Source organism: Tetrahymena thermophila (genome assembly GCF_000189635.1).
Source record: "Tetrahymena thermophila SB210 genomic scaffold scf_8254798, whole genome shotgun sequence".
In the NCBI taxonomy this organism is placed as follows: domain Eukaryota; phylum Ciliophora; class Oligohymenophorea; order Hymenostomatida; family Tetrahymenidae; genus Tetrahymena; species Tetrahymena thermophila.
The window spans coordinates 363,777-384,071 of record NW_002476554.1 but is presented as its reverse complement, the minus strand read 5'-3'; the positions used below and the strand labels follow the sequence as shown (position 1 = coordinate 384,071).

The 20,295-nt window shown below is 23.4% G+C and overlaps 6 protein-coding genes across 6 annotated transcripts; 4 read left to right on the top strand and 2 right to left on the bottom strand. All coding sequences in view use genetic code 6, as the record gives it.

Annotated features, from left to right (window-relative positions):
• Positions 1-464: 464 nt before the first annotated feature.
• On the top strand, positions 465-4,387 carry TTHERM_00171790 (Est1 DNA/RNA-binding domain protein; the record flags this gene model as incomplete). The annotated part of the gene is made up of 9 exons (XM_001008737.3): positions 465-579; positions 656-1,485; positions 1,616-1,885; positions 1,936-2,036; positions 2,097-2,218; positions 2,269-3,245; positions 3,687-3,902; positions 3,984-4,046; positions 4,121-4,387. 9 exons carry the CDS (start codon positions 465-467, stop codon positions 4,385-4,387), a joined length of 2,961 nt encoding a protein of 986 aa, XP_001008737.2.
• A 1,136-nt stretch (positions 4,388-5,523) lies between these two features.
• On the top strand, positions 5,524-7,849 carry TTHERM_00171780 (hypothetical protein; the record flags this gene model as incomplete). Its single annotated transcript, XM_001008736.2, has 6 exons — positions 5,524-5,539; positions 5,595-5,651; positions 5,705-6,122; positions 6,209-6,567; positions 7,323-7,410; positions 7,468-7,849. The coding sequence occupies 6 exons, from the start codon at positions 5,524-5,526 to the stop codon at positions 7,847-7,849; spliced, it is 1,320 nt and encodes a 439-aa protein (XP_001008736.2).
• A 672-nt stretch (positions 7,850-8,521) lies between these two features.
• Positions 8,522-9,694, bottom strand: TTHERM_00171760 (NUDIX hydrolase; the record flags this gene model as incomplete). The annotated part of the gene is made up of 1 exon (XM_001008734.3): positions 8,522-9,694. The coding sequence occupies one exon, from the start codon at positions 9,692-9,694 to the stop codon at positions 8,522-8,524; it is 1,173 nt and encodes a 390-aa protein (XP_001008734.1).
• A 1,871-nt stretch (positions 9,695-11,565) lies between these two features.
• Positions 11,566-12,648, top strand: TTHERM_00171750 (transmembrane protein, putative; the record flags this gene model as incomplete). Its single annotated transcript, XM_001008733.1, has 1 exon — positions 11,566-12,648. One exon carries the CDS (start codon positions 11,566-11,568, stop codon positions 12,646-12,648), a length of 1,083 nt encoding a protein of 360 aa, XP_001008733.1.
• Positions 12,649-14,103: 1,455 nt separating this feature from the next.
• TTHERM_00171740 (hypothetical protein) lies at positions 14,104-14,589 on the bottom strand (the record flags this gene model as incomplete). The annotated part of the gene is made up of 1 exon (XM_001008732.2): positions 14,104-14,589. Exon 1 carries the CDS (start codon positions 14,338-14,340, stop codon positions 14,104-14,106), a length of 237 nt encoding a protein of 78 aa, XP_001008732.1. The 5' UTR covers positions 14,341-14,589.
• Positions 14,590-14,615: 26 nt separating this feature from the next.
• Positions 14,616-20,090, top strand: TTHERM_00171730 (transmembrane protein, putative; the record flags this gene model as incomplete). The annotated part of the gene is made up of 5 exons (XM_001008731.2): positions 14,616-14,625; positions 14,688-15,349; positions 15,445-17,897; positions 18,028-19,106; positions 19,336-20,090. 5 exons carry the CDS (start codon positions 14,616-14,618, stop codon positions 20,088-20,090), a joined length of 4,959 nt encoding a protein of 1,652 aa, XP_001008731.2.
• Between the last annotated feature and the right edge of the window lie 205 nt (positions 20,091-20,295).

The window sequence follows — 20,295 nt, the reverse complement described above, 5'->3', positions numbered from 1 at the left end:
GACTTTAATTTAATTAATTAAATTGATTGATAAATATATTTACAATTATTATTATTTAATAGGTTGACTGCATTTATATGCTAACAATGAGCAAAAATTACTCACTAAATGAAATTTAAAATAAAAATAAAAATAATTAAATTAGCTTTAAAGACTAACTAAAATTCTATTGAAAATAATAAATCTTCAGTAAATTCCAAAGAATTGAAATAGAATTTTGATTGAAGATTTCTCTGATGGATATATGTATATATGTGTATATGTATGTATGCGTCTAAGTTAATTAAATGAATTGTCTATTAAAGCTGAATTAGTATAGAAATTTTAGATAGATCTAAGATAAAGGCTATTAATTAAATAATTTTTGTTTAGCTTAAATTAAATAATTAAAAATTTTAGAACAATAAATTATCACTAGAATTAGCTTGATAGATTGATCATACATAAATAAATCTAAAATATACATGGAATAGCGATTTAAATATAACGGTAGAGGATAAAAGCCATCTTCTAATTAAAGCAACTAGGGGTACAATAACAACAACAATAATAGCAATAACAATAACAATGGATCTTAGAGTAAATTCTGAAATATTCATTGCATTTATTTAGGCTTTTGCTCAAAATTAATTAATTAAATAATTAATTTCAATAGTTTAATTTAAAGATAGAGAAAGAGAAGAAGAAGAGCATTATTACTAAGCGTAAAATAAAAGAAGGTAGTAAAAAGTTTACCAAGAGTATGAAACTAAGTAAGTTAATTAGGACAACGGTAATAACCATCAAGCATAGAAGAATAATCAAAAAAATTAGCAAAGAGATTAGAATAAAAACAATAATTCTAATAATGACAACAGAAATCAAAATAATGGATAAAGGCAGAATGGAAAATAAAATGATTTTTACCCTAGAAATTAATTTAGGTAAGTGAATGATGATTACGATGACGATGAAGATGATGATAGCTCTTTCAATAATTCTAGAAATAGCAAAAAAAAGAATACAAACAGAAATAACAATCAGAACAGATAATAAAAATAATATGATAGCAGTGATGATGATTACAGCGATGGCAGAAGAAGAAATAAAAGAGAGAAAAAAATAGACCCAAATGGACACAATCCAAATGCAAATGTTGATTAGCAATACGACAGATCGAAAATTGAGCATTATTTTAACAGCAAAGACATCAAATTTAGTAAAGACAAAAGGTTTAATATCTATCACTAAAGAGATGATGAATACTTTCACAACTCTAAAAACAGAAACGGCTAAAATAAATTTGAAGGCAGCAGCTCAAACAGTAACCACCACAATAATTAGAAAAACAATGAAGAATTTGACATCGACAGTATTGTAGATTAAGTTGATTTTTAGGTTAACTTAGATGATATCTTTAAAGAGACAAACATGGAAGAATATGAATGGAATAACTTATACCAATTATTTAAATTATCAGAAAAGAAAAACTCTCTATTTTTCACAGTAAATAAATAAATAAACAATTACATTAAATTAAATTAACATACATGCTAACATGCATATCTAAATATTAATTTGTACTCGCATCAATCCATTCATTAATTTTTTTATTTAATTCACTATTTATAAAAAGATGTAAAGTGAAAATCAAGTTATTTTTGATAAGCAAGAAATGGAAACTGAAATCTTTAAGCTATTCTAGCAACTTGCAAGAGTTCTTATTTTATCTGACTTAGAAACAGCCAGTGAAAAAAAAATTGACTAAAGACTGTGGGATATTTACAAAAAGAAGATTGAGTATAGCAAAAAGTTTAAACTTGTAAGCACAAATATCTAAGATTAGCTCCATATTTTCGATTCTAAGATTTAATTCTTAAGAGGATTGCTAAAGGATGTTATTGAGGTAATTTTTCCATTCAAAAATTACTTTGTAAAATAATAAAAATTTTATAGAAATACAAGTCTGAGCTATGTTCTGAAATCAAATAAAAGAACTAAAAAAGAAGAATAATCGCTAATTTATGTTGCTACTTTGGAGAACTTATTGAATTGAAGTAAAATTTAATTTAGTTAAGGAAATATTTTTTTTATTTTTCTTTGTTAATTAAATAAAGAGAGAAAGTTTCAAGAACATAGACAGCTCCAAATATTAAGAACATGCATTTTGCAGCTGGTTAATATATGAAAGCTATTAGCATTTATCCCTTTTGTGGGAAGTTCTTTTTGGTCTTAGCAAGTAAAATAAATTAAATAGGATTTTTTTCAATATAAATTATTTAAATTTAGCTTTAAGTTACATGAGTGATGATCAGTTTTCTGCAATCTACTGGTGTATAAGAGCACTTTGCAGTCAATAATCTTATCCTTGTAAGGAAAATTTGCAGGAATTTTTAGAAATAAACAGATAAAAGTGCTACTAGTTTATGCAGGAACATAATAGTTATGGAAAGATAGATAAGAGAGATACATTTAAACTCTTCATTTTACACTTTTTGAGTTTTGTTAACATTGTTCTGACAAAGATTGGAATTGAAAATATGTAAATACATGCTCCCATGTTTGAATATTTGCAATAGCATTTGCAACTTTTGTAATAACAAATTTAATCTCAATAAGAGGTAAGTTTGAAAGATCAAACTACACTATTAACCTATGTAATTATGATGGTAGTTTTTTCATTAAGTAAATTTCAAGAGTATATAAAGCTCAAAGAAGGTTAAGTTTTAGATGTAAAGATTCTTGAAAATGATAATTTGGCTAGCAACTGTTTGAAATACACTTATGGAATCCTGAATATGATCCTTGAGCTTTATGTCAATTATGATGTACCTTATTTTACTGATTTAGTTATTCCTATAATCTGCTATTTCATCTCTTACTAGGCTGTTTCTGATTACCTTTTCACTAAATTCTCACATTTCTAAACTCTTTTTAACAAGATTCTGTAAAAAACCAAGCAAAGATTTGCTGAATTTGAAAAGCACAAGCCTAAAAGCTACTATGAAACTCTATGCGACAACTATTTGTGTGACACTGAAATTCAAATGATAGGCTATACACCATTTAACCATTACTTCGAGAACAACAAGGATAAGTTTAAAATCCTTGAAGATGACTCTCTCTAATACCCTCTTAAACTCTTTATTATCCTAGATAAGCTTCCAAAAATAGAGTCTTTCAAAATTTTGGAAGAAGACGAATAAGTTGATTCAAATAAACAAGACCAAGAAGATTTCTTTTTCTTGAAAACAACTCCCTAAAAAGTAACTAAATCTAAAATTTATTTAATAATAAAAAATGAAATATTCTAAAAAAGATTATATTATTAATTAGCAAATACAAATTTGCAAAAAGTAAAATAAGGATTTTCTATTGAATAATAAAAATGAATGATAAATTATTTGAAAGAAATAGAATTGATTCCTATAAAAAAATATGATCAAAAGGATCAAAGATAAGAAAAGAATTAATTTTATTTTAGAATGTTTTGCAAAAGAAATATTAAATAATATCTTAAAAATGATTCCAATAAATTTATTAAAATAAATACTTAAAAACAGAAAAGAAATTTAAACCAAATAAAATAAATTTTTTAAAGCAAAATTTTGAAATAAATTAAAGAATGCAAAAATATATTTTTTAATGCAAAATTGAGAAATACTCCTTAAAATGATTAATTAATTTTATGATTTTGTTTTTATTAGGAAAGTAGTGCATAGCAAGATAGCAAGCAATTGATAATCATAGATGGTATGAATGTTGCTATCAGATATGGTTAATCTACCTTCTGTGCTAAAGGCCTCCAGATTGTTGTTGATTTTTGGCTTAACCATCAGGCTGAAGTGCTTGTATTTTTACCAGATTTCTGTTTTAGTGCTGATTAAATCGAAAAGAAAAGATAGAAATTCCAAAAAGAAAAAGTAAACAAACAAATAAATAAATAAATAAAAAATATTGTGTTGTTTTTATGTTAATTTAATTATTTTCATCTTAAAATAAAGATTCCTGAAAAGTTCAAGACTTTGCCAGACGAAGTAGAAACTTTAATCAAGTTAAGAGACCAGGTAAATAAATTTGATCAAAGAAATTAATAAATAAAGATTTTGAAATTAATTCAGATTTTAAATTATTTAATTAGGGTTATGCTACAGGTATACCAAACTAGAGCTATGATGACTCTTACATGATAGATTATGCAAGAAAGAAGAATGCATTCATCATGACTAATGATAGATATAATGACCATATTTAGAACTACAAAAATGATCCAAAATAAATGGAAATCGTTAAGTAGTGGATTAGAAACAACTGTATGAGCTTTACTTTTGTTAAGGATGAGCTGCAACCTGACCCTGATTTCATATAGAAAAGAACGAAAATATCTCTAGAAAAGCCCTACCAATGATAAGCAGGAAATGAAACGAATTACTATCTAACTAACTAAAGATCAGAGAGATTCAAATCTAAAATGAATAATTGATTGATTATCAGAACAAAAATTAGTAGTAATAGTAGTAGTTTCGAAAGAATGACAATCAAAAGATAAGTAAATAGAGATAGATTTTAAGTCTATTAATTAACATCAATATTTTTGATTATTTCCCTTATATTAGAAAAGAAATTGCTAATTACCTTATAAGATACATTATTTATTAAAAATCTCAAAAAAGGTTTCATAATAAACAGATATTTTTTCTGCCAAATATTATTAATGAATGATATTTATTATCTTCTTATAAGTAAATAAGCTAAAAAGCAATTATTTTTTACTAATTTTAATTAAATGGCGAAATTAACAAGTATTATAATATTAATCAATTATTTTATTTTTTCATAATAAATTAATTTGTTATTCAATAAATTAAATATTTGAATTTTAAAAAAATAATATTGAAAAATAGCCAAACAATTGAATCAATTATAAAATAAAATACTTATTTATTTATTTATTTTTATTAATAAATTTTATTTTGAAGATGCTAAATTAGAAATATTTAATAATTAGGAAATAATTTTCATAAATTTAGTGCCAATATGAGGAGAACTAACTAACTAACTTACTTACTTTCTAAATAAATTATATGGTTATTTGTTTACTCACTCTGAATGCTTGCTTTTTTATATAGCAGCAAAAGGAAATAAATAAATTTCAGTCAATAGGAGCTATTAAATAAATAAATAACCTATTATTATAATTATTATAAGAATAAGATTGAAAAAAGAACACAAGTGAACAAATTAATAAATAAATAGCTAGCTCACTAAACTAATTCAATATTATTCTTAAGTTTTTTTGAAAATTATGTTATATCAATATCAATTTATATCACAAAATTATTTTTTAGTGTTTTGTTTCATCAGCATTTATAAATACTGTAATAAATAGATATTATTTGCATGGTACTAATTATTTAATAATTTCATTACAAAAAAAAAACAGTAATTATCGACTATTTAAAGTGTGTATTCGATATTATTAAATATTAATTTCTTTGATTGATATTGATCTATTTATTAAAATATAACTAATTATATAGAATTATGGCAGATTATTAGGGTAAATCTTAGATAAATGCAATTAAAATCATTTTAATTTTTGTTAATTAATAAAGAAAATCAAAAATCTTTCAAAGCTCCACTTACTTAGGTTGATAAATTCAAAAAGAAAAGTAAGATTCACACATTATTTGAATAAAAATATTTATCATATTTATATTTTCAGATGAAATCAATACAGGTTTAGGCGGAATCAAAATGGAAAACTCTTCCAAAGATTGCTTGCAGGTTTCAAATTAATTGGAATTAACGCTGATAGAATAGAAAAAGGAAAATAAGAGGCTCTTGGACGAAATTGAAAATAGAAAAGATAGATTTTAAAAGAGAGAATAAGAATACAGAAAGATTATTGATGATCTGAAAAATGAAATTAAAAATAAAGCTGTCCCAGAAAATGCAGAAAGCAAAAAACTGGAAGAAGCAAAAGATTATCATAAAATGATTATGGATAATATTGACAATATTTAATTAAAAACATCCAAAATTATTCTCGACCAGGAAAAGGATATTCTACGTTTTTTCAACAATAAAATCACTGAAATCAAAAAGCAGTTTGAAGAAGAAAGAATAAAGAAAGGCAAAAAGTAACAAACGAATAATAAACAAATATTAATTATTTATGTTTAAAATGGTATTTTCATTAAACTTCATTTATACATTCATTTTACAGGGATTAAGACTATGTGGAAAAAGAATTGAAACTCACAAGCAAATTAGAATGGATTAAAAATATAGCTTAAAAGATTGACAATGAAAACCATAATTTAATGAAAAAGTACATGGACTTGAAAGCATAATATTAAACATAAGAAAATGATAGAGAAATGCTTTTGAAAGAATTAATCATGAAAAAAAAGAAAAATGCTATTTTAAAAAGTTAGCTTGAATAATACGAGCAGCTATTTAAAGAAGCTACTAAAGACATTGATGACGAAGAAAACGAAGACATGAGAAAAACCTCTTCGTCTTAAAAATTTAAATCACTTTTGAACGATAAGAGTAATGGCAATCATTTCCAATCCAGGCAGAGTAAATTTAAAATTAAACTTGAAAAAAAAAAAAAATAAATAAATAAAAGAATTAATAAAATAAGATAAAATAAAATAAATATGATTTGATAAAAGATTGATTTGTTTAAAAATTTGAAAATAATAGGTATTTATTTATAGATTTAAATAAAAATAGCTTTTAAAATAAATAGAAATTAACAAATTTTATTTGAAAAAAATGGAATTTAAAATAAAAATAGATTTAATATATTACAATAATAAAATATAAGTGAAATGGAACTTAAAATTTATTGAAAAGAATGTTAAAATTAAGAGAAAATAATTTATTAACACATTTAAATTTGGTTTAACAAGAAAATTTATTTTATTATTTATTTAAATAAAAACTATGTTCAAGTAATTTTTAAAAATATGTTTAATAATAATTTGATAATCAAGTAAGTTTTTCAAATGCTTTATAGTCATTTTTTTTATTAAAAATATTGCTATTAAATAGAATGAAAAATATTAATTTTATTTCTAAGAACTTATTAAGTTTTAAATATGCCTTGAATATAGATTTGAAATAAAAAAATTTTGCTTATGAGAAAGAAATAGATTATTGAAAAATAAAAAGTATTTACTAGTTATCATTAAAAAATGGCATATTAAAAGTTTATATACTAATTAAGATTGTCAATGATTAAATATATTTTTATAAAAATTAATTTGAATTTATCATTAATTAAATGATGTTTTATTAAATATCCTAATTTTTTTTATTGAAAACAAAAGATATGGAGAAAACAGGGTAATCATTCAATATGTCTAATTTATATAAGTAAGGAACTGGGTATTATAGCAAAGAAGAACAAATATATAGGTAAATGATTGAATAAATATTGAGTATTTTTATACACTTAGCATTTTTTAAAAAAAGATCTGAGAAGACTCTCAAAACGTTGTAGAATACCATGAGAAAAGAACAAAGGAGAGCAAGAGAATTAAAATTAATGTATTTAAAGGAAATAGAGTCTAAGAGTGAATTGGAGGTCATTATTAAAAAAAATGTAGATAAAATTAAATAAGAGTATTAGTCAAAAAATCCTTCAAGTAAACAGCTCTTAAGCACATTATAGAGTAAACTTAAAAATGATTAGAAGGAATCATTTACTAAGGAGATGAGAGAAATCCTCATCGAGCAACTATTAAACGATGATAAAGTATTAACCTTGGTTTACGATAAAACATTTTATCCTGATCTTAAAAACATATAAATAGATGAAAATAATGATGAATATTAAGAAACAGAATAAGTTTGAAAAGCTAATTCTTTTTTTCTTTCTGTTTTTTTTTATTTATTTAAAATATGTTTTATTAATAAAATAAATGTATTTATTTATTAATTAATTATCAATTTAGTTTTACAATTTAAAAATAATTTCAAAATTGAAATAAAATTTTAATTTTTAGTCTGATGTAATTTAAAACTAAAGTACAAACTTAAAGCAAAAAAATTTTATGGAGAATTCAATAAACTTTTTTATGAACAAAGATAGATTTTAATAAAATTAGAAATATTTTTTTAAAGCAAAGCTTTTGTGTTTTTCTATGGATTTATTCTCAATATCATTTTTTGTTAAAAATTAAAAGTAAAAATAAATAATTTTTTAAGATAATTTTTTAAATAAAGTAATTTTCTGCTAAAAGAAAATAAGTAATAAAATAGGTTATTCATTCATACAAACAAACAACAAATTATATAAAAAACTATCGAATGGTTGGTTATATTCAATTTAGATAGATATTTAGTTAGTTATTTAATTACTCATCAGCAAAGTGCTTAGAAAAAAAAAAAATATTTATTTTAATTAAATATTTAAATTTATTTTTCATTTTCTAAGTAAATTTAATAAAATTATTAAATTTTAATTTTAAATTTCAACTAAAAAGCTTAAATTAATTAAAAGCTTGCTGGATTTTAATTTTTGTGCTCATTTTATTTTGATGACTTTAGTGCTTTTATTATATTTGAGGTTGAGCATTCTTATTGCTTTGATGTGGGCTTCTCCAATACCTTCTCCTAACTAGTTAGGATATTTTCCTACAAAACAATTATGACCGATGGGGAAGTAATTATGATTAATAGATATTCCTGTTTCTATCTACTACTATAAAAATTCACTGTCACTTATTGCATTTTCTTCAATCAATTTATTCAACAATTCTAAAGGAATCCAAGCACTATAATCAATTTCTTTTCTTTACTAAGATAGCTGAATATCCTTAAAAGATTCCTTAATTTTTAATGCGTAAAATATGACAAGACTTGATCTTTGTGGGTAGTTTATTTTGATATCTGTAGGGAATACACTTTCATATAAAAATAAAGGTTTTGGGTCTTCCATTAAGTGCACTGCACTTTTTGTTAAAAAATCTTCTTTTTTCATTTATTGATTTGTTTCTACTTTCTTTTTCTAATCTTAAATTTTCTTCTACAATCTAGTTTATCTCTTAAACATATTTTCTTGTTCTTCTTCTATTCCTCCTTCTTTTTCTTCAATGGTATTTTATTAGTTTTTTGGAGATTACTGCTCGAATTCTTCTTCAAAGTCAAAGTTCTCCTCTTACTGACTTTGAGGCAAAAGAATGTTTAATCCAACTTCTTCTTTAATTTCTCTAAAAACTGTATTCAAAAAACTTTCCCCTAAATCAACTTAACCTCCAGGAAATACCCAACAACGAGGATATGTTCTCATTTCAGGATTTCTTTTAGTGAGTAGGACATAATTATTTTTATCAATTATGATTCCGCAAACTGCTACTCCAGTAGTCTACTAACTAAGTTAGAATTGTTAGTCTAATCTACTAAATTGAAAATGAGGGCAAGTATTTGCATGCTACAAAATAATATTTTAGTAAACTAAATTTTGTCTATCCTATTGCTACTTTTAAGCATCTATCAATTTTGCATATCCTAACTTTTGATCATAATACAAATTAACCTACACTTCCTCTAGCTATTTTTCTGATTGCTCATTCTTTACTTTTTCTAAAAGACAAATTCCTATTTTTTGGAACTGTTGATCATCTCCAACTTTTAGTTTAATTACCTCAGGCTTAGAGTTAGTTTAATTTTACTTTTTACCTTTATTATTAGCATCCATTTCTTATTGATTGATATTATTTTTAGGAAATTCAAATTAATGATTTTTTTTGATTATTTTTATGTAAATAATAATTACAAGAATTTAATCAAATTAAACTAGAATCAATCGATCTTAAGATAGATGAAAATATCATTTTTTATCAGAAAATTGAGATATAATACAATATATTAATGTATCTTACTGATAATTAGTGTATATTCAAAGCATAAATATATTTAATTTGATGTCATTCTTGATTAAGCTAACTAAAATCGAATGTAGCAAGACTAGACAAACAATTATTATAAAATAAACAATTTAATTTTTATATAGAAATATTCTATAACTGATAGAATATAATTTAGTTAGTTATTCATTAATCAATCAATCTATTTGCTTTTGAATTTAAAAATTAAAAACTAAGTAAATGCTTTAATAAAAAGAGCCATTTTATTTATCTTTTAGAATAAAATAAATAGAACAAATTATTTCTTAAAATTTTATTTTGTTGGTAGTTATTTATTTATTACATCAAATTATATAATTGAAGAAGTTTTTGCTTCATATTTATGAAAAAATAAAATATTTTTAATTGAATTATTTCTTTTAATTGTGCTTAATATATAAAGTGAGGAATAGTAAGATAATTAGTAGTAAAAATTTGTCTTGTCTGTTGTTATTTCTAATTTTTTTGCCAATATTTGTAGAAAAAGTTATTTTTTTTGAGCTGATGTTAATTAAGGAGGATTTACCCTATTTAATTTTTAAATTTAAGAATATTAGTATTTTAGGATAATGAATGAATGATTCATCATTTTTAGGTTTAATTTATTATAATATCTTAATTTTTTTTAATTGCTTGTAAAAGTTGCTATATTTTTAGTAGACTCTATTCAATTTACACTATTTAATTTTTAAATTTAAGAATATTAGTAGTTAGGGATAATCAATGAATGAATGAAAGAATGAATAAATGATTCATCATTTTTAGGTTTAATTTATTATAATATCTTAATTTTTTTAATTGCTTGTAAAAGTTGATATATTTTTAATAGACTCTATTCAATTTATAAATATATAAGTATCTAATTATGAATAGGATGATTTTAAATTAATAAAATAATAATATAAAAAATTAAATTCATTATAGATGGACTTCAAAGAAATAAATAGATCTATTCAGTCTAAAAAATACAAACAAAAAGGTTAAGCTTTAGTTTATGTTCATTTCTAAAGAAGACATGTTTCTTTATGGTGTGATTGCTATTTTTGTGTTGGAATGAGGTAAGAGCATAGAGATTTAGTTAAGCAAAAATATACTGAATAAAGATAGTTTTAAAAATATTTAATAAGATATGAGATATGTTAGTCATTATTTAATAAGTCACTTCTACTTTGAATGAATAAATTAATTAATTTTTTAAGATAATTTATTAAAAAATAAATAAATTATAATAAGAGTTGCATTTATGTATGTATATAAGCATATATGTCATAATTATTTTTAATGATAATATAATTTTTAAACTCTTAATCAAAATAAAAGAGTACCAACAAAACCAATTCTTATTAATTAAAAGTAATAAAGTAAGATTTATTGTTTTATAAATCATAATTAATATATAATGTGAGGATCATTAATTTTAATTTTTCAAATACCCTTCTAACTAATTTATTAGAGCAATATCCTTCTAAAATTTAAAAAATGGTTCTAAAATATTTTTTTCTTAATTATAAAGGGATGACAGTATTTATTTTTTATTATTATATTGTTTGTTTGTCTGTCTGTCTTTATGTTTGTCTGTTTGTTTGTTTTTTTAAATTAATTTGATGTATTTATTTATATAGCTAAGTTTATTAATAAAGATTTCTCTATTAAATATTTTAGAATGAATAGTCAACTTAATTAACGCAAGGATAGTGATGAGGAAGGGACAAATTTAGATATATTAGAATTAAGGAATAACAAGATTCCTAAAGTTTTGATGGTATTCATGTATATTTTAGGATTTATTAGTATAATTCTGATAAGCATTTCATTTGGATGCATGCTGTTCAACCCTGTTAATGAGTAGGAATATCTAAATAATATAAAATTGTAAGAATCTATTTAATTATGGGCAAATACTGAAATGGCTGAGGAGTTTAAATCTTATAAATTTGAATTAGTTGTAAAATCATTTTCTAAAGAAAGGAAGCTAGAGAAAATCCCTTTTTAAACTGCTGACAAGAGATTTAACTTGACAGTGTCTCCTGGATATTTTGAAAAATAGTTCAAAAACAATGAATATTTATTTGGTGTTTTTGATTTTGAATACTTTAATGTTCCTTTAGGAGATTCAGCATAATATTGCTTACAGATAAAATATTATGATAAAGTTAAAAAGGTTATTTATCATAAGTCTAGCTATTCATCACTCTAAAAAGAGCCTTAATGCTCTTTAATGTCTAGTAATAAGTATGATAAAGTAGATGCAACAGGAATCAAGATCTCCCCATGGAAATAAATAAAAACTGAATGTAGTGAATGTGTTTGCACGCAGGGAATCAAATAAATAATTGACGGATAGCAGTTTTGCTTTCAATATGAAGTGTTAACTTAAGTTTGCATTGTAGTTCAAATTACTCCTAAAAAATAAGTAGAATATTTAAGAGGCTGCTATAAAAACAATGTTTATTAAGTATTTAGAGCTGCCTAAGTTCAAGAAAATTTATCTTTTGAAGATTTGACTTTAGAGATAAGAGAAGTTTAGGATCCATATATAACGGCTCTTAGTCTTTCTTAGAATGACATTCCAATCAAATTTGAAAATGCTAATTTCCCCTCCATAATTAGACTCTTGTTTGAAATAGGTTTCGGAATTCTCGTTTTCACAATCATGCTAAATTTAGCATATAAGGCAAACAGGTCTCCAAGTGCAAACAGAAGACGCACAAGAATAACTTCAATTATTTATTTAAAAGACTAATGAGTTAATGAGTGTACAAATTAATGATTATTATTTAGCTTTTGAAATTAAAAATATAAAATAAAAATGCTTGAAATCAAAAAATAAAAATATTTACTTAAATTTAAATATGAATGAATCATCTTCATAAATTAATTACAAAAATTAAAATTATTTTTATTGGTAATTTTTTAAATTAATTAGCTAAATTTGGATGTCTCTCTAAATTTTTAAAAAAAGATTGAAAATAAATAAATAACTATTTAGTAATTTATATTTACATTTTGCTTTGTTTTTCATTTTAATTTAATTTAAAAGTATAATAACTAACTAAATTATATCAAAAAATGTCAATTTTGGAATCTTTTTAAATAATAAATAAATCCAGAAATAAAAAAATAATTTAACATAACTATATGATAAATAAATAAATTACTGATCTACATATATCATTCAGTTATCAACCCAAATAAAATGATATTGTTATTAGCTAATTCATTTCGGTGATTTAAAAAGGTAAATAAATAATTCATTATAATATAGATATATGTGATTCAAAATCTACTTAGTGAAATATTTTATTTTATGTGTTTTGATAAGTTATAAAATTAATGATATGTAAGTAAGTAGCCAAATTTTTAATTCTTAGCAATTGAATTTTAAAATTATTTTAAAATATGGCTATAACAATTTATTATGATTTGTATAAAAATAAATAAGGATTAATTAATTAATTTTAATATTTATGATATTAACAATAAAAACAAATTAATTGATACTATTCTATCTGATTTTAATTGATTAGAATTAAATTAAAAATCAATTAGATTATCATCATTCATCAAAAATAAGCTCGCTATAGAAACTTAAATCAAATTTAAAAGATTTAAATAGCTAATTATAATTTTTTTTACATAACAGTCAAGGATTTAAAATATTAAGATTATCAAATGAATAAAAAATTGGTTTTGGTTATCTACCTTTATTATTTTGAAAAAGAAAATTTATAAAAAATTGCATAAAATATGAATAGAAAATTGTATAATTGCTATAAAATTGACCTTTGAATTTTGAAGACTTATTAAAAACTGTTTATTTTATAAAAAAATTGAGACTCTTTTTGAAAATTTGATTTTTTTTTCCTTTTAATCTATCTGTAAATTTGAATGAACTAAAAACATCAAATTTAAATAGAAAAAATGAGGAGTTATTAAAATAGGTCTACTTATTGAAACTCGTTTGGATTAATTAAAAAATATTGAATGCCTTTTAAATTAACAAAAATAGAGCTGAATAAATAAGCTTATATTAAGTACTTTTGAAGTAATTTAATTAAAACAGTATTGTTAAATTATTTGATTATAGAAAAAATTCTTTATAAATCAAAATTACACTCATTTATTTGATTATTTCTTAACAAAGAAAGGTAAAACAGAACAAAAAAAACATAGAAAAAATAAAAAATTAACTTTTCATAATTCAAGATGAGACAAGTATTCTAGCTAAAAGGATTAAATCATCAGGTAACAAGTCCATTGCTTGAGGAACTGAAATCCTTTTACATATAAGATATATATCAGCTTTTAAAGAGAACAAAGAGAAATCTGCTTTATTCTATTCTGATTTTTGCTTTTCATTAGCTTGTATTGATTTAACTGCAAATAGATAGCAAAACATATTAGGACTTAGTATCAAGTCAGAAGGTCTTCTCATCATTTATAGGCTATTTCTTTTTTTTAAAGGAGTTTTCAAAAGAATCTCAAGACTAATCTAGGCTTAATACGGCAGTGCAAATATTTTTGGTTATAAATTGTTTGATTGTTCTCTTCCTGCTAATCAACTTCATTTTTAGAAGTAGAATAAAAAATTATTCTATTTCTACTATTTCGTTGGTGTTTTAAAGTTACGAATATTTAATTGCTCTGCCTTCTTTATATATTTCGTTGTCTAATTACAAATACTATGTCGCTTTTTTCAACATTATTCTAACTATGTTTTTAGGTAATTTATAAAAAGTGAGATAGACATTCAAAATTTAATCATAAATAAATTTATAATTAAAGGATCATTGATAATATCTCTAGATTATAGCTACTCGTTTTATGATGAGGATATCTTAGATAAATGCGACTCTCATTTGAATCCAACTTTGTTTCACTTAGATTTAATACTTTGCATATCAAGTTGCTTTTTCGATATCTATGAAGTCATTGGGGTTTCTTTTACCATTAGCCTGATTAAAGCAATCATAGTATTAAGAAATCACACTTATCTAAATAAAGATGCGCTTAGATGGTGTTTAATCTTTTTTGCAATAAGGATTAATATTGTTTTTTGCTATTTGATTTATGTTATAAATGAATCTAACTAGGATATTTTATTCTTCGCCATCATCGTCCTTATTCCTTTATCTTACAAGATAGGAAACGAGGTTTTCTAGAATTATTATGAATACATTAATTAATAAATTACCTCATAGAACGCATAGAACGGCTAATAATAAGAAATTAGCTTATTTAAGTTTATTTTAAATGATCCAAATAAAAAAGTTGATATATTTTGTAGACTACTTTTTGAAGGAATAAAAGAAAGAATTCACTTTCCGTCTCAAATTGAAAATTCTACATTTATTTTTGCCAAGTAAATTATTGAATTAGAAAAATAAGCAGATTCGCAAGGGACCTAAGAACAGGATGACTATGATAACAAGCTCAACAATAAAAGGGTAAGTTTTAATTTAAGATATTTAATTTAAGTTTTATGAATGTCATTTATTAGATTATTTATTTTAAATGTAAATTAATTATTATAAATTAATAGGGAATAAATAAAATATTAGACAAGCAGAAGTTGAAATTTAGTGAGAAAGAAATTTTAAATGATTCATTTAATGTTTAGGCAATGAAAAATATTCTAAGTTTGTATGAAGAACATTTGAAATAAAAAAAGATAACTAACTGTTTAAATGAGCTTCATTTTTCCTACTTGACATTTCTCGCTACTTTGAGTATGAATTCTTGTTTGTCTTACATTCAGATTTTGAATGTGAAATCTAATTAAAAGCTTCGCATGGGCTTGAAGGATTAACAAAAGATGCAATTAATTATGAAACAGGCAGAAATTTAATCTTAGATCAATCAAAGCAGAATGAAGAAGGAAGAAGAGTTTTAGCTTTACCTTATTTTGGAATTTGAAGATGAAATGAATAAACTCTAATAGCAATATTTTTAGTGTCTGAGATAGTACAAAGCAGCAGTAGAAAAGCTATCTATGAGTTTTGTGGAGATTAATGAGATTCTTTTGATTTTAAAGGAATACAGAGATGGCAGAAACAAGTTAGAGGCAAGCATTATTCATCAGTTGCAAATGAACAGCTAAAGTTAAAGCTTGAAAAATCTCTGTATGAATTTTGATTTTTACATGCTTCACAAGTCGTCTCTTCTCCAATTTTACGAGAACCAAAACAGACAATAGATCTAATAGCTGAAAAGGAAGGACTACTACAGTAAACACAGTTGTTTTATATATGTTTCCCTTCTTGATAGATCTCTTGGCGCTATATAAAAGGCTAATAGAGCGTTTGTAAAAGCTTTTGGATTTTAAAATAAATAACAAATATTAGGAAAGCTAGTTTAATCCATTTTACCTGATGCGTTTTTAAAACGATCTTCTGAAGCTGCTCTTTCTTAGATAATCACTGAAGAATTTTTATCTCTCTACAATCAAACTTTGGATATGCCGCTTTTCGTAGCTAAAAACTCTCTTGGTTATTCTATTCCGTTGCAGTTAAAAATTTAAAGCCAAATGATTGATTCGAATGATTTTGGCATTACTATTTGGGCCAAACCGATTAAAGATGATAACATGTATATCATGCTAGATTATAAAGACCATTCTCAAATAAAAGTAGCAAGTAGGCATTTTTATTAGGAATTTATATATGAGAACTTTAACTTGTAACAAGCTAAAAGCATTAGAATGGAGAGCTTAATTCCTATACTTAATGATCTAATTAAGATTAGCTAAGTAGAGAAAGGCAGGAAGTTTGAAACGCTGCTAATTTAGCCTTAAGATAAAATGGAGGCGAAAAGAAGACCAGACCTAAAAGACCCCAATTTCTTAAATTACTTAAAATTCGCTTAAGTTTACGTTATCAGTGTTTAGTTTTAAATATTTAGTTCCAAACTATCCTCTTTTGTAAACATGATAATTGAAAATTATGAGCCATTGAACTACATGAGAGACAAGGTTCAATACATTCAAATGTATCAAAGCCAAATAAAAGAATTAAGTGGAATTTCTTTACATTTTGACCCTGATTATGAGTAAGATGATGTTCTAAGCGACACTAGAGTAAAATAATTCAAAGTAAAAGAATATTTTAGTGGAACTGAAAAAAAGACAGAGACTCAATTCAGTAACACCTAAAATGAATCAACATCTGCAATTTAAAACTTGTAAAATAGCACAAATTTGAACTAGCAAAACATCCTAAAAAATATATAAAATGAAGTAGATAAACAACTATCTCTTCAAATGTAAGAAGAAAATCTTAAAAATTGTGAGAAATAATTTCCTAGTCCACCAAAAAAAGAAATGTAATAGTCTTATTAAGTAAAAGAAGATTCTAGCTATATAATAAATTTGTATAGCTTTAATAATTTAGAAAAACGACACGATGACATTCATTAGGGTTCAAATTTTAATATAACTGAATAAACTATTTAAGGTGTTTAGATTGCCAACTAATTAAATGCGAGGGTTTAAAAGGAGAGCAACGAAAACTCGCCTAGCGAAATATAAAATGTCCAGAGTGAAGGATTGCAAAATAATTAAGAAAATGAAGAAGACAATAAAATAAAAAAAATGTTTTAAGGTTGTGAATCAAAGGATTTTAATCAAAACAGCGCATTTCATGATATATTAAATAGCAAAGAAATTAATTTAGAGTTAAACTCAAAAGATTCTACCTAGAACATTTACTATGAACTAGAAAAAAAATAAAGACAACTATAAAACTTGAATACTAAAGATTCTTCTTTTAATTAGCTATTGCTGTCAACTAAAACAGGGTTTTAATTCACAGCCTTCTAGAGTAAGAGATTAAAACCAGCTAATAATGAAAATGACAAACTTGATAAAGAAAAAGAAAAACAGAAAGACTATTCTGTTGATAAGGAAAGTAAATTCCCAATAACTCATGATGAAAGCTAGAAAAAACAAAATAAAGACATGCAGTCTGTTTCTTCTTCAAATAAATCTGTATAAACTTAGTAAAAATCTTTTAATTTTTTTAATTTTTAATTCAATTTTTCATAAATCTTTTTTATTTTGAATTAATTTAAGAATGAATAATTTTAATGTAAACGTTAACTTATTAATTAAATTAATTAATTAATATAGATATTTGTTCTAAATGATTCATACAAAAAAACAGATGAACTATCTTAAGATAATAAATGGTATTGGTATAATTTCAGTTTTAGCAACTCTTTCTTTAACATTCTCAGGTTTTTTCACTTTCTACACTAATTTGATTTAATAAAGAGAGAACTTTAAATATATCAACTGGATTTATATTATTAACATTGAAATGAGCTACGCTCTTTCTGAAACGTATATAAAAATGCTTAACAATTAAGGCTTTTTAGAAACACCTGCTTCTTAGAATCAAGCTTTTAATCAATAACTTTAAACTTAAATCCAATCACGAATCAAATTAAGCAAAGATAACATGGTCACTTTGTATAATAATACAAATATGGATATTGAAGTATTTAAAATTGTTAAGTAACAATAAATTTTATAGAAAATTTACAATGGCAAATCCTCTTATGATGAATATAATTTATCACTGTTATACTCTATGCTATTGCAGGTCGCAGGCATTTATTACTTTGCTACTGACCAAGATCCAAGTGGAATCTTTCTATAATAAAACGAGCAAAATTATCCAAATCTCAATTCACAAGTTTAATCAGTGATTACCTAGCTCAGTTCACAATACCAAACATAATTTGCATCAATATTAAATTAGAGCTTAATCTAATTATATGTTGTGATCTTGGTAACATTTTTCTTCCTAAGTAGTATAGTTCCCAGTTACACATTTGCAAAACTTAGGTAATAAAAAATTTTAGAGCTTTTCGCAACTTTTGACCCTAAATCTCTCAAAGAGATTCTAAGCTAACTAACAATCCAGCTATCCTACTACAATGGCTTTGAAAAAAATCAAACCATGGGATCTAGGTCAAATTACTCAACCAATCTGAACTAAACTCATTTATCTAAATAAATGCAAACTTAAATTAATATCGAAAAAAAATTGAATATAAGCAGAACTTCACCTTTACAGTACTCCTTAAAGTATTTAATTATAGGTTTAATCACTATCTTCTGTCTAATTTTGATTTATCCAATTATAAACTATGTTATTGTAAGATAGTTCATAGACAATTCGACAGTCATCAATGATTTTAACAGTAAAAAACAAACACTTTCTATTTATCTATTTATCTATTTATTTATTTATTTCAAATATATTTTTTCTAATTCAGTTTATTTAAATGAAAACTTAAGTTTTTATTTCTTTGAATCTTTGAAAATAATACAAAATATTCTTTTTAGCTTAAAATATTTTATTTTGTTTAGTTTTGCTTCATTTTTTTATATTTAGCTTGAAATATATTGAAATTTTTTTTTCAAATTTAGATGTTGTTTGTTAGTCTTATTTCACTATTGTGAATTCTCTAAGAGCGAGATAAGGTCTTGCTATGGCGTATTTGATTCCTAGCTCACATTCGATGCCAATTTCAACATATCAAGGATTGTTTGATGATATAACATAGTAGATTAATTAATTACCTAATTTAATAAATGAAAGCATTGGAAAAGTATAGTCTACTAAAATGTACAATTACTAAATATTTTAAGATTATTTAATAAATGTTTATACAGGTAATGCTTGCAATACAATGCAAAATTATACTCAGTATTAAAATGGAGACTTTTTATATAATTAATGTATATCTGTAGGCAAAGGCTCACTTTAGTAAGGCTTGCTAAATGGTATTATTTACTATATAAATGTGTATAAAGATTATCTTTCTTTCGTCTATAGCTATAACTCTGATATGTTCTAACAAAGCTTCAACAACTATAATTCAAATGTGCCTACATATAAACAATTTTAATTGAAAATTGAATTATCTAAAGCTCATGAATACATTCTTAACTTTTTTTAAGATTAAAATATCTAATTATATAACTATTACGAGTAAATTTCTATTATTCTATTTCTCTTTTAGGTTTCATTCGTTTCGCTCATCTTTTCAATAAGCTGGTTTTACTATATCAAGAGTGTAAATAGCTTGATATTTTCTACAAAGGAATTCCTAGATATTTTTCCTTAGTAGACATTATTATAAAACACTTATATTATGTCATTTTTGAGGAAAAACGAATGATAAAAAAATCAAACCTATTAATTAAATTTTAATACTTAATGTAAAATTTTAATTGACCTATTTGTTGTAATTACTTCTTAAAATAAGCTTATTTTACTTACTTTTTTATCAAAAATTTTGCTAAAATTAATAGATCTAAATTTTTTTTATTTTACTTAATATAAATTGCTTAATTAATTCGGAGTTACAGTATATTATTTCTTTA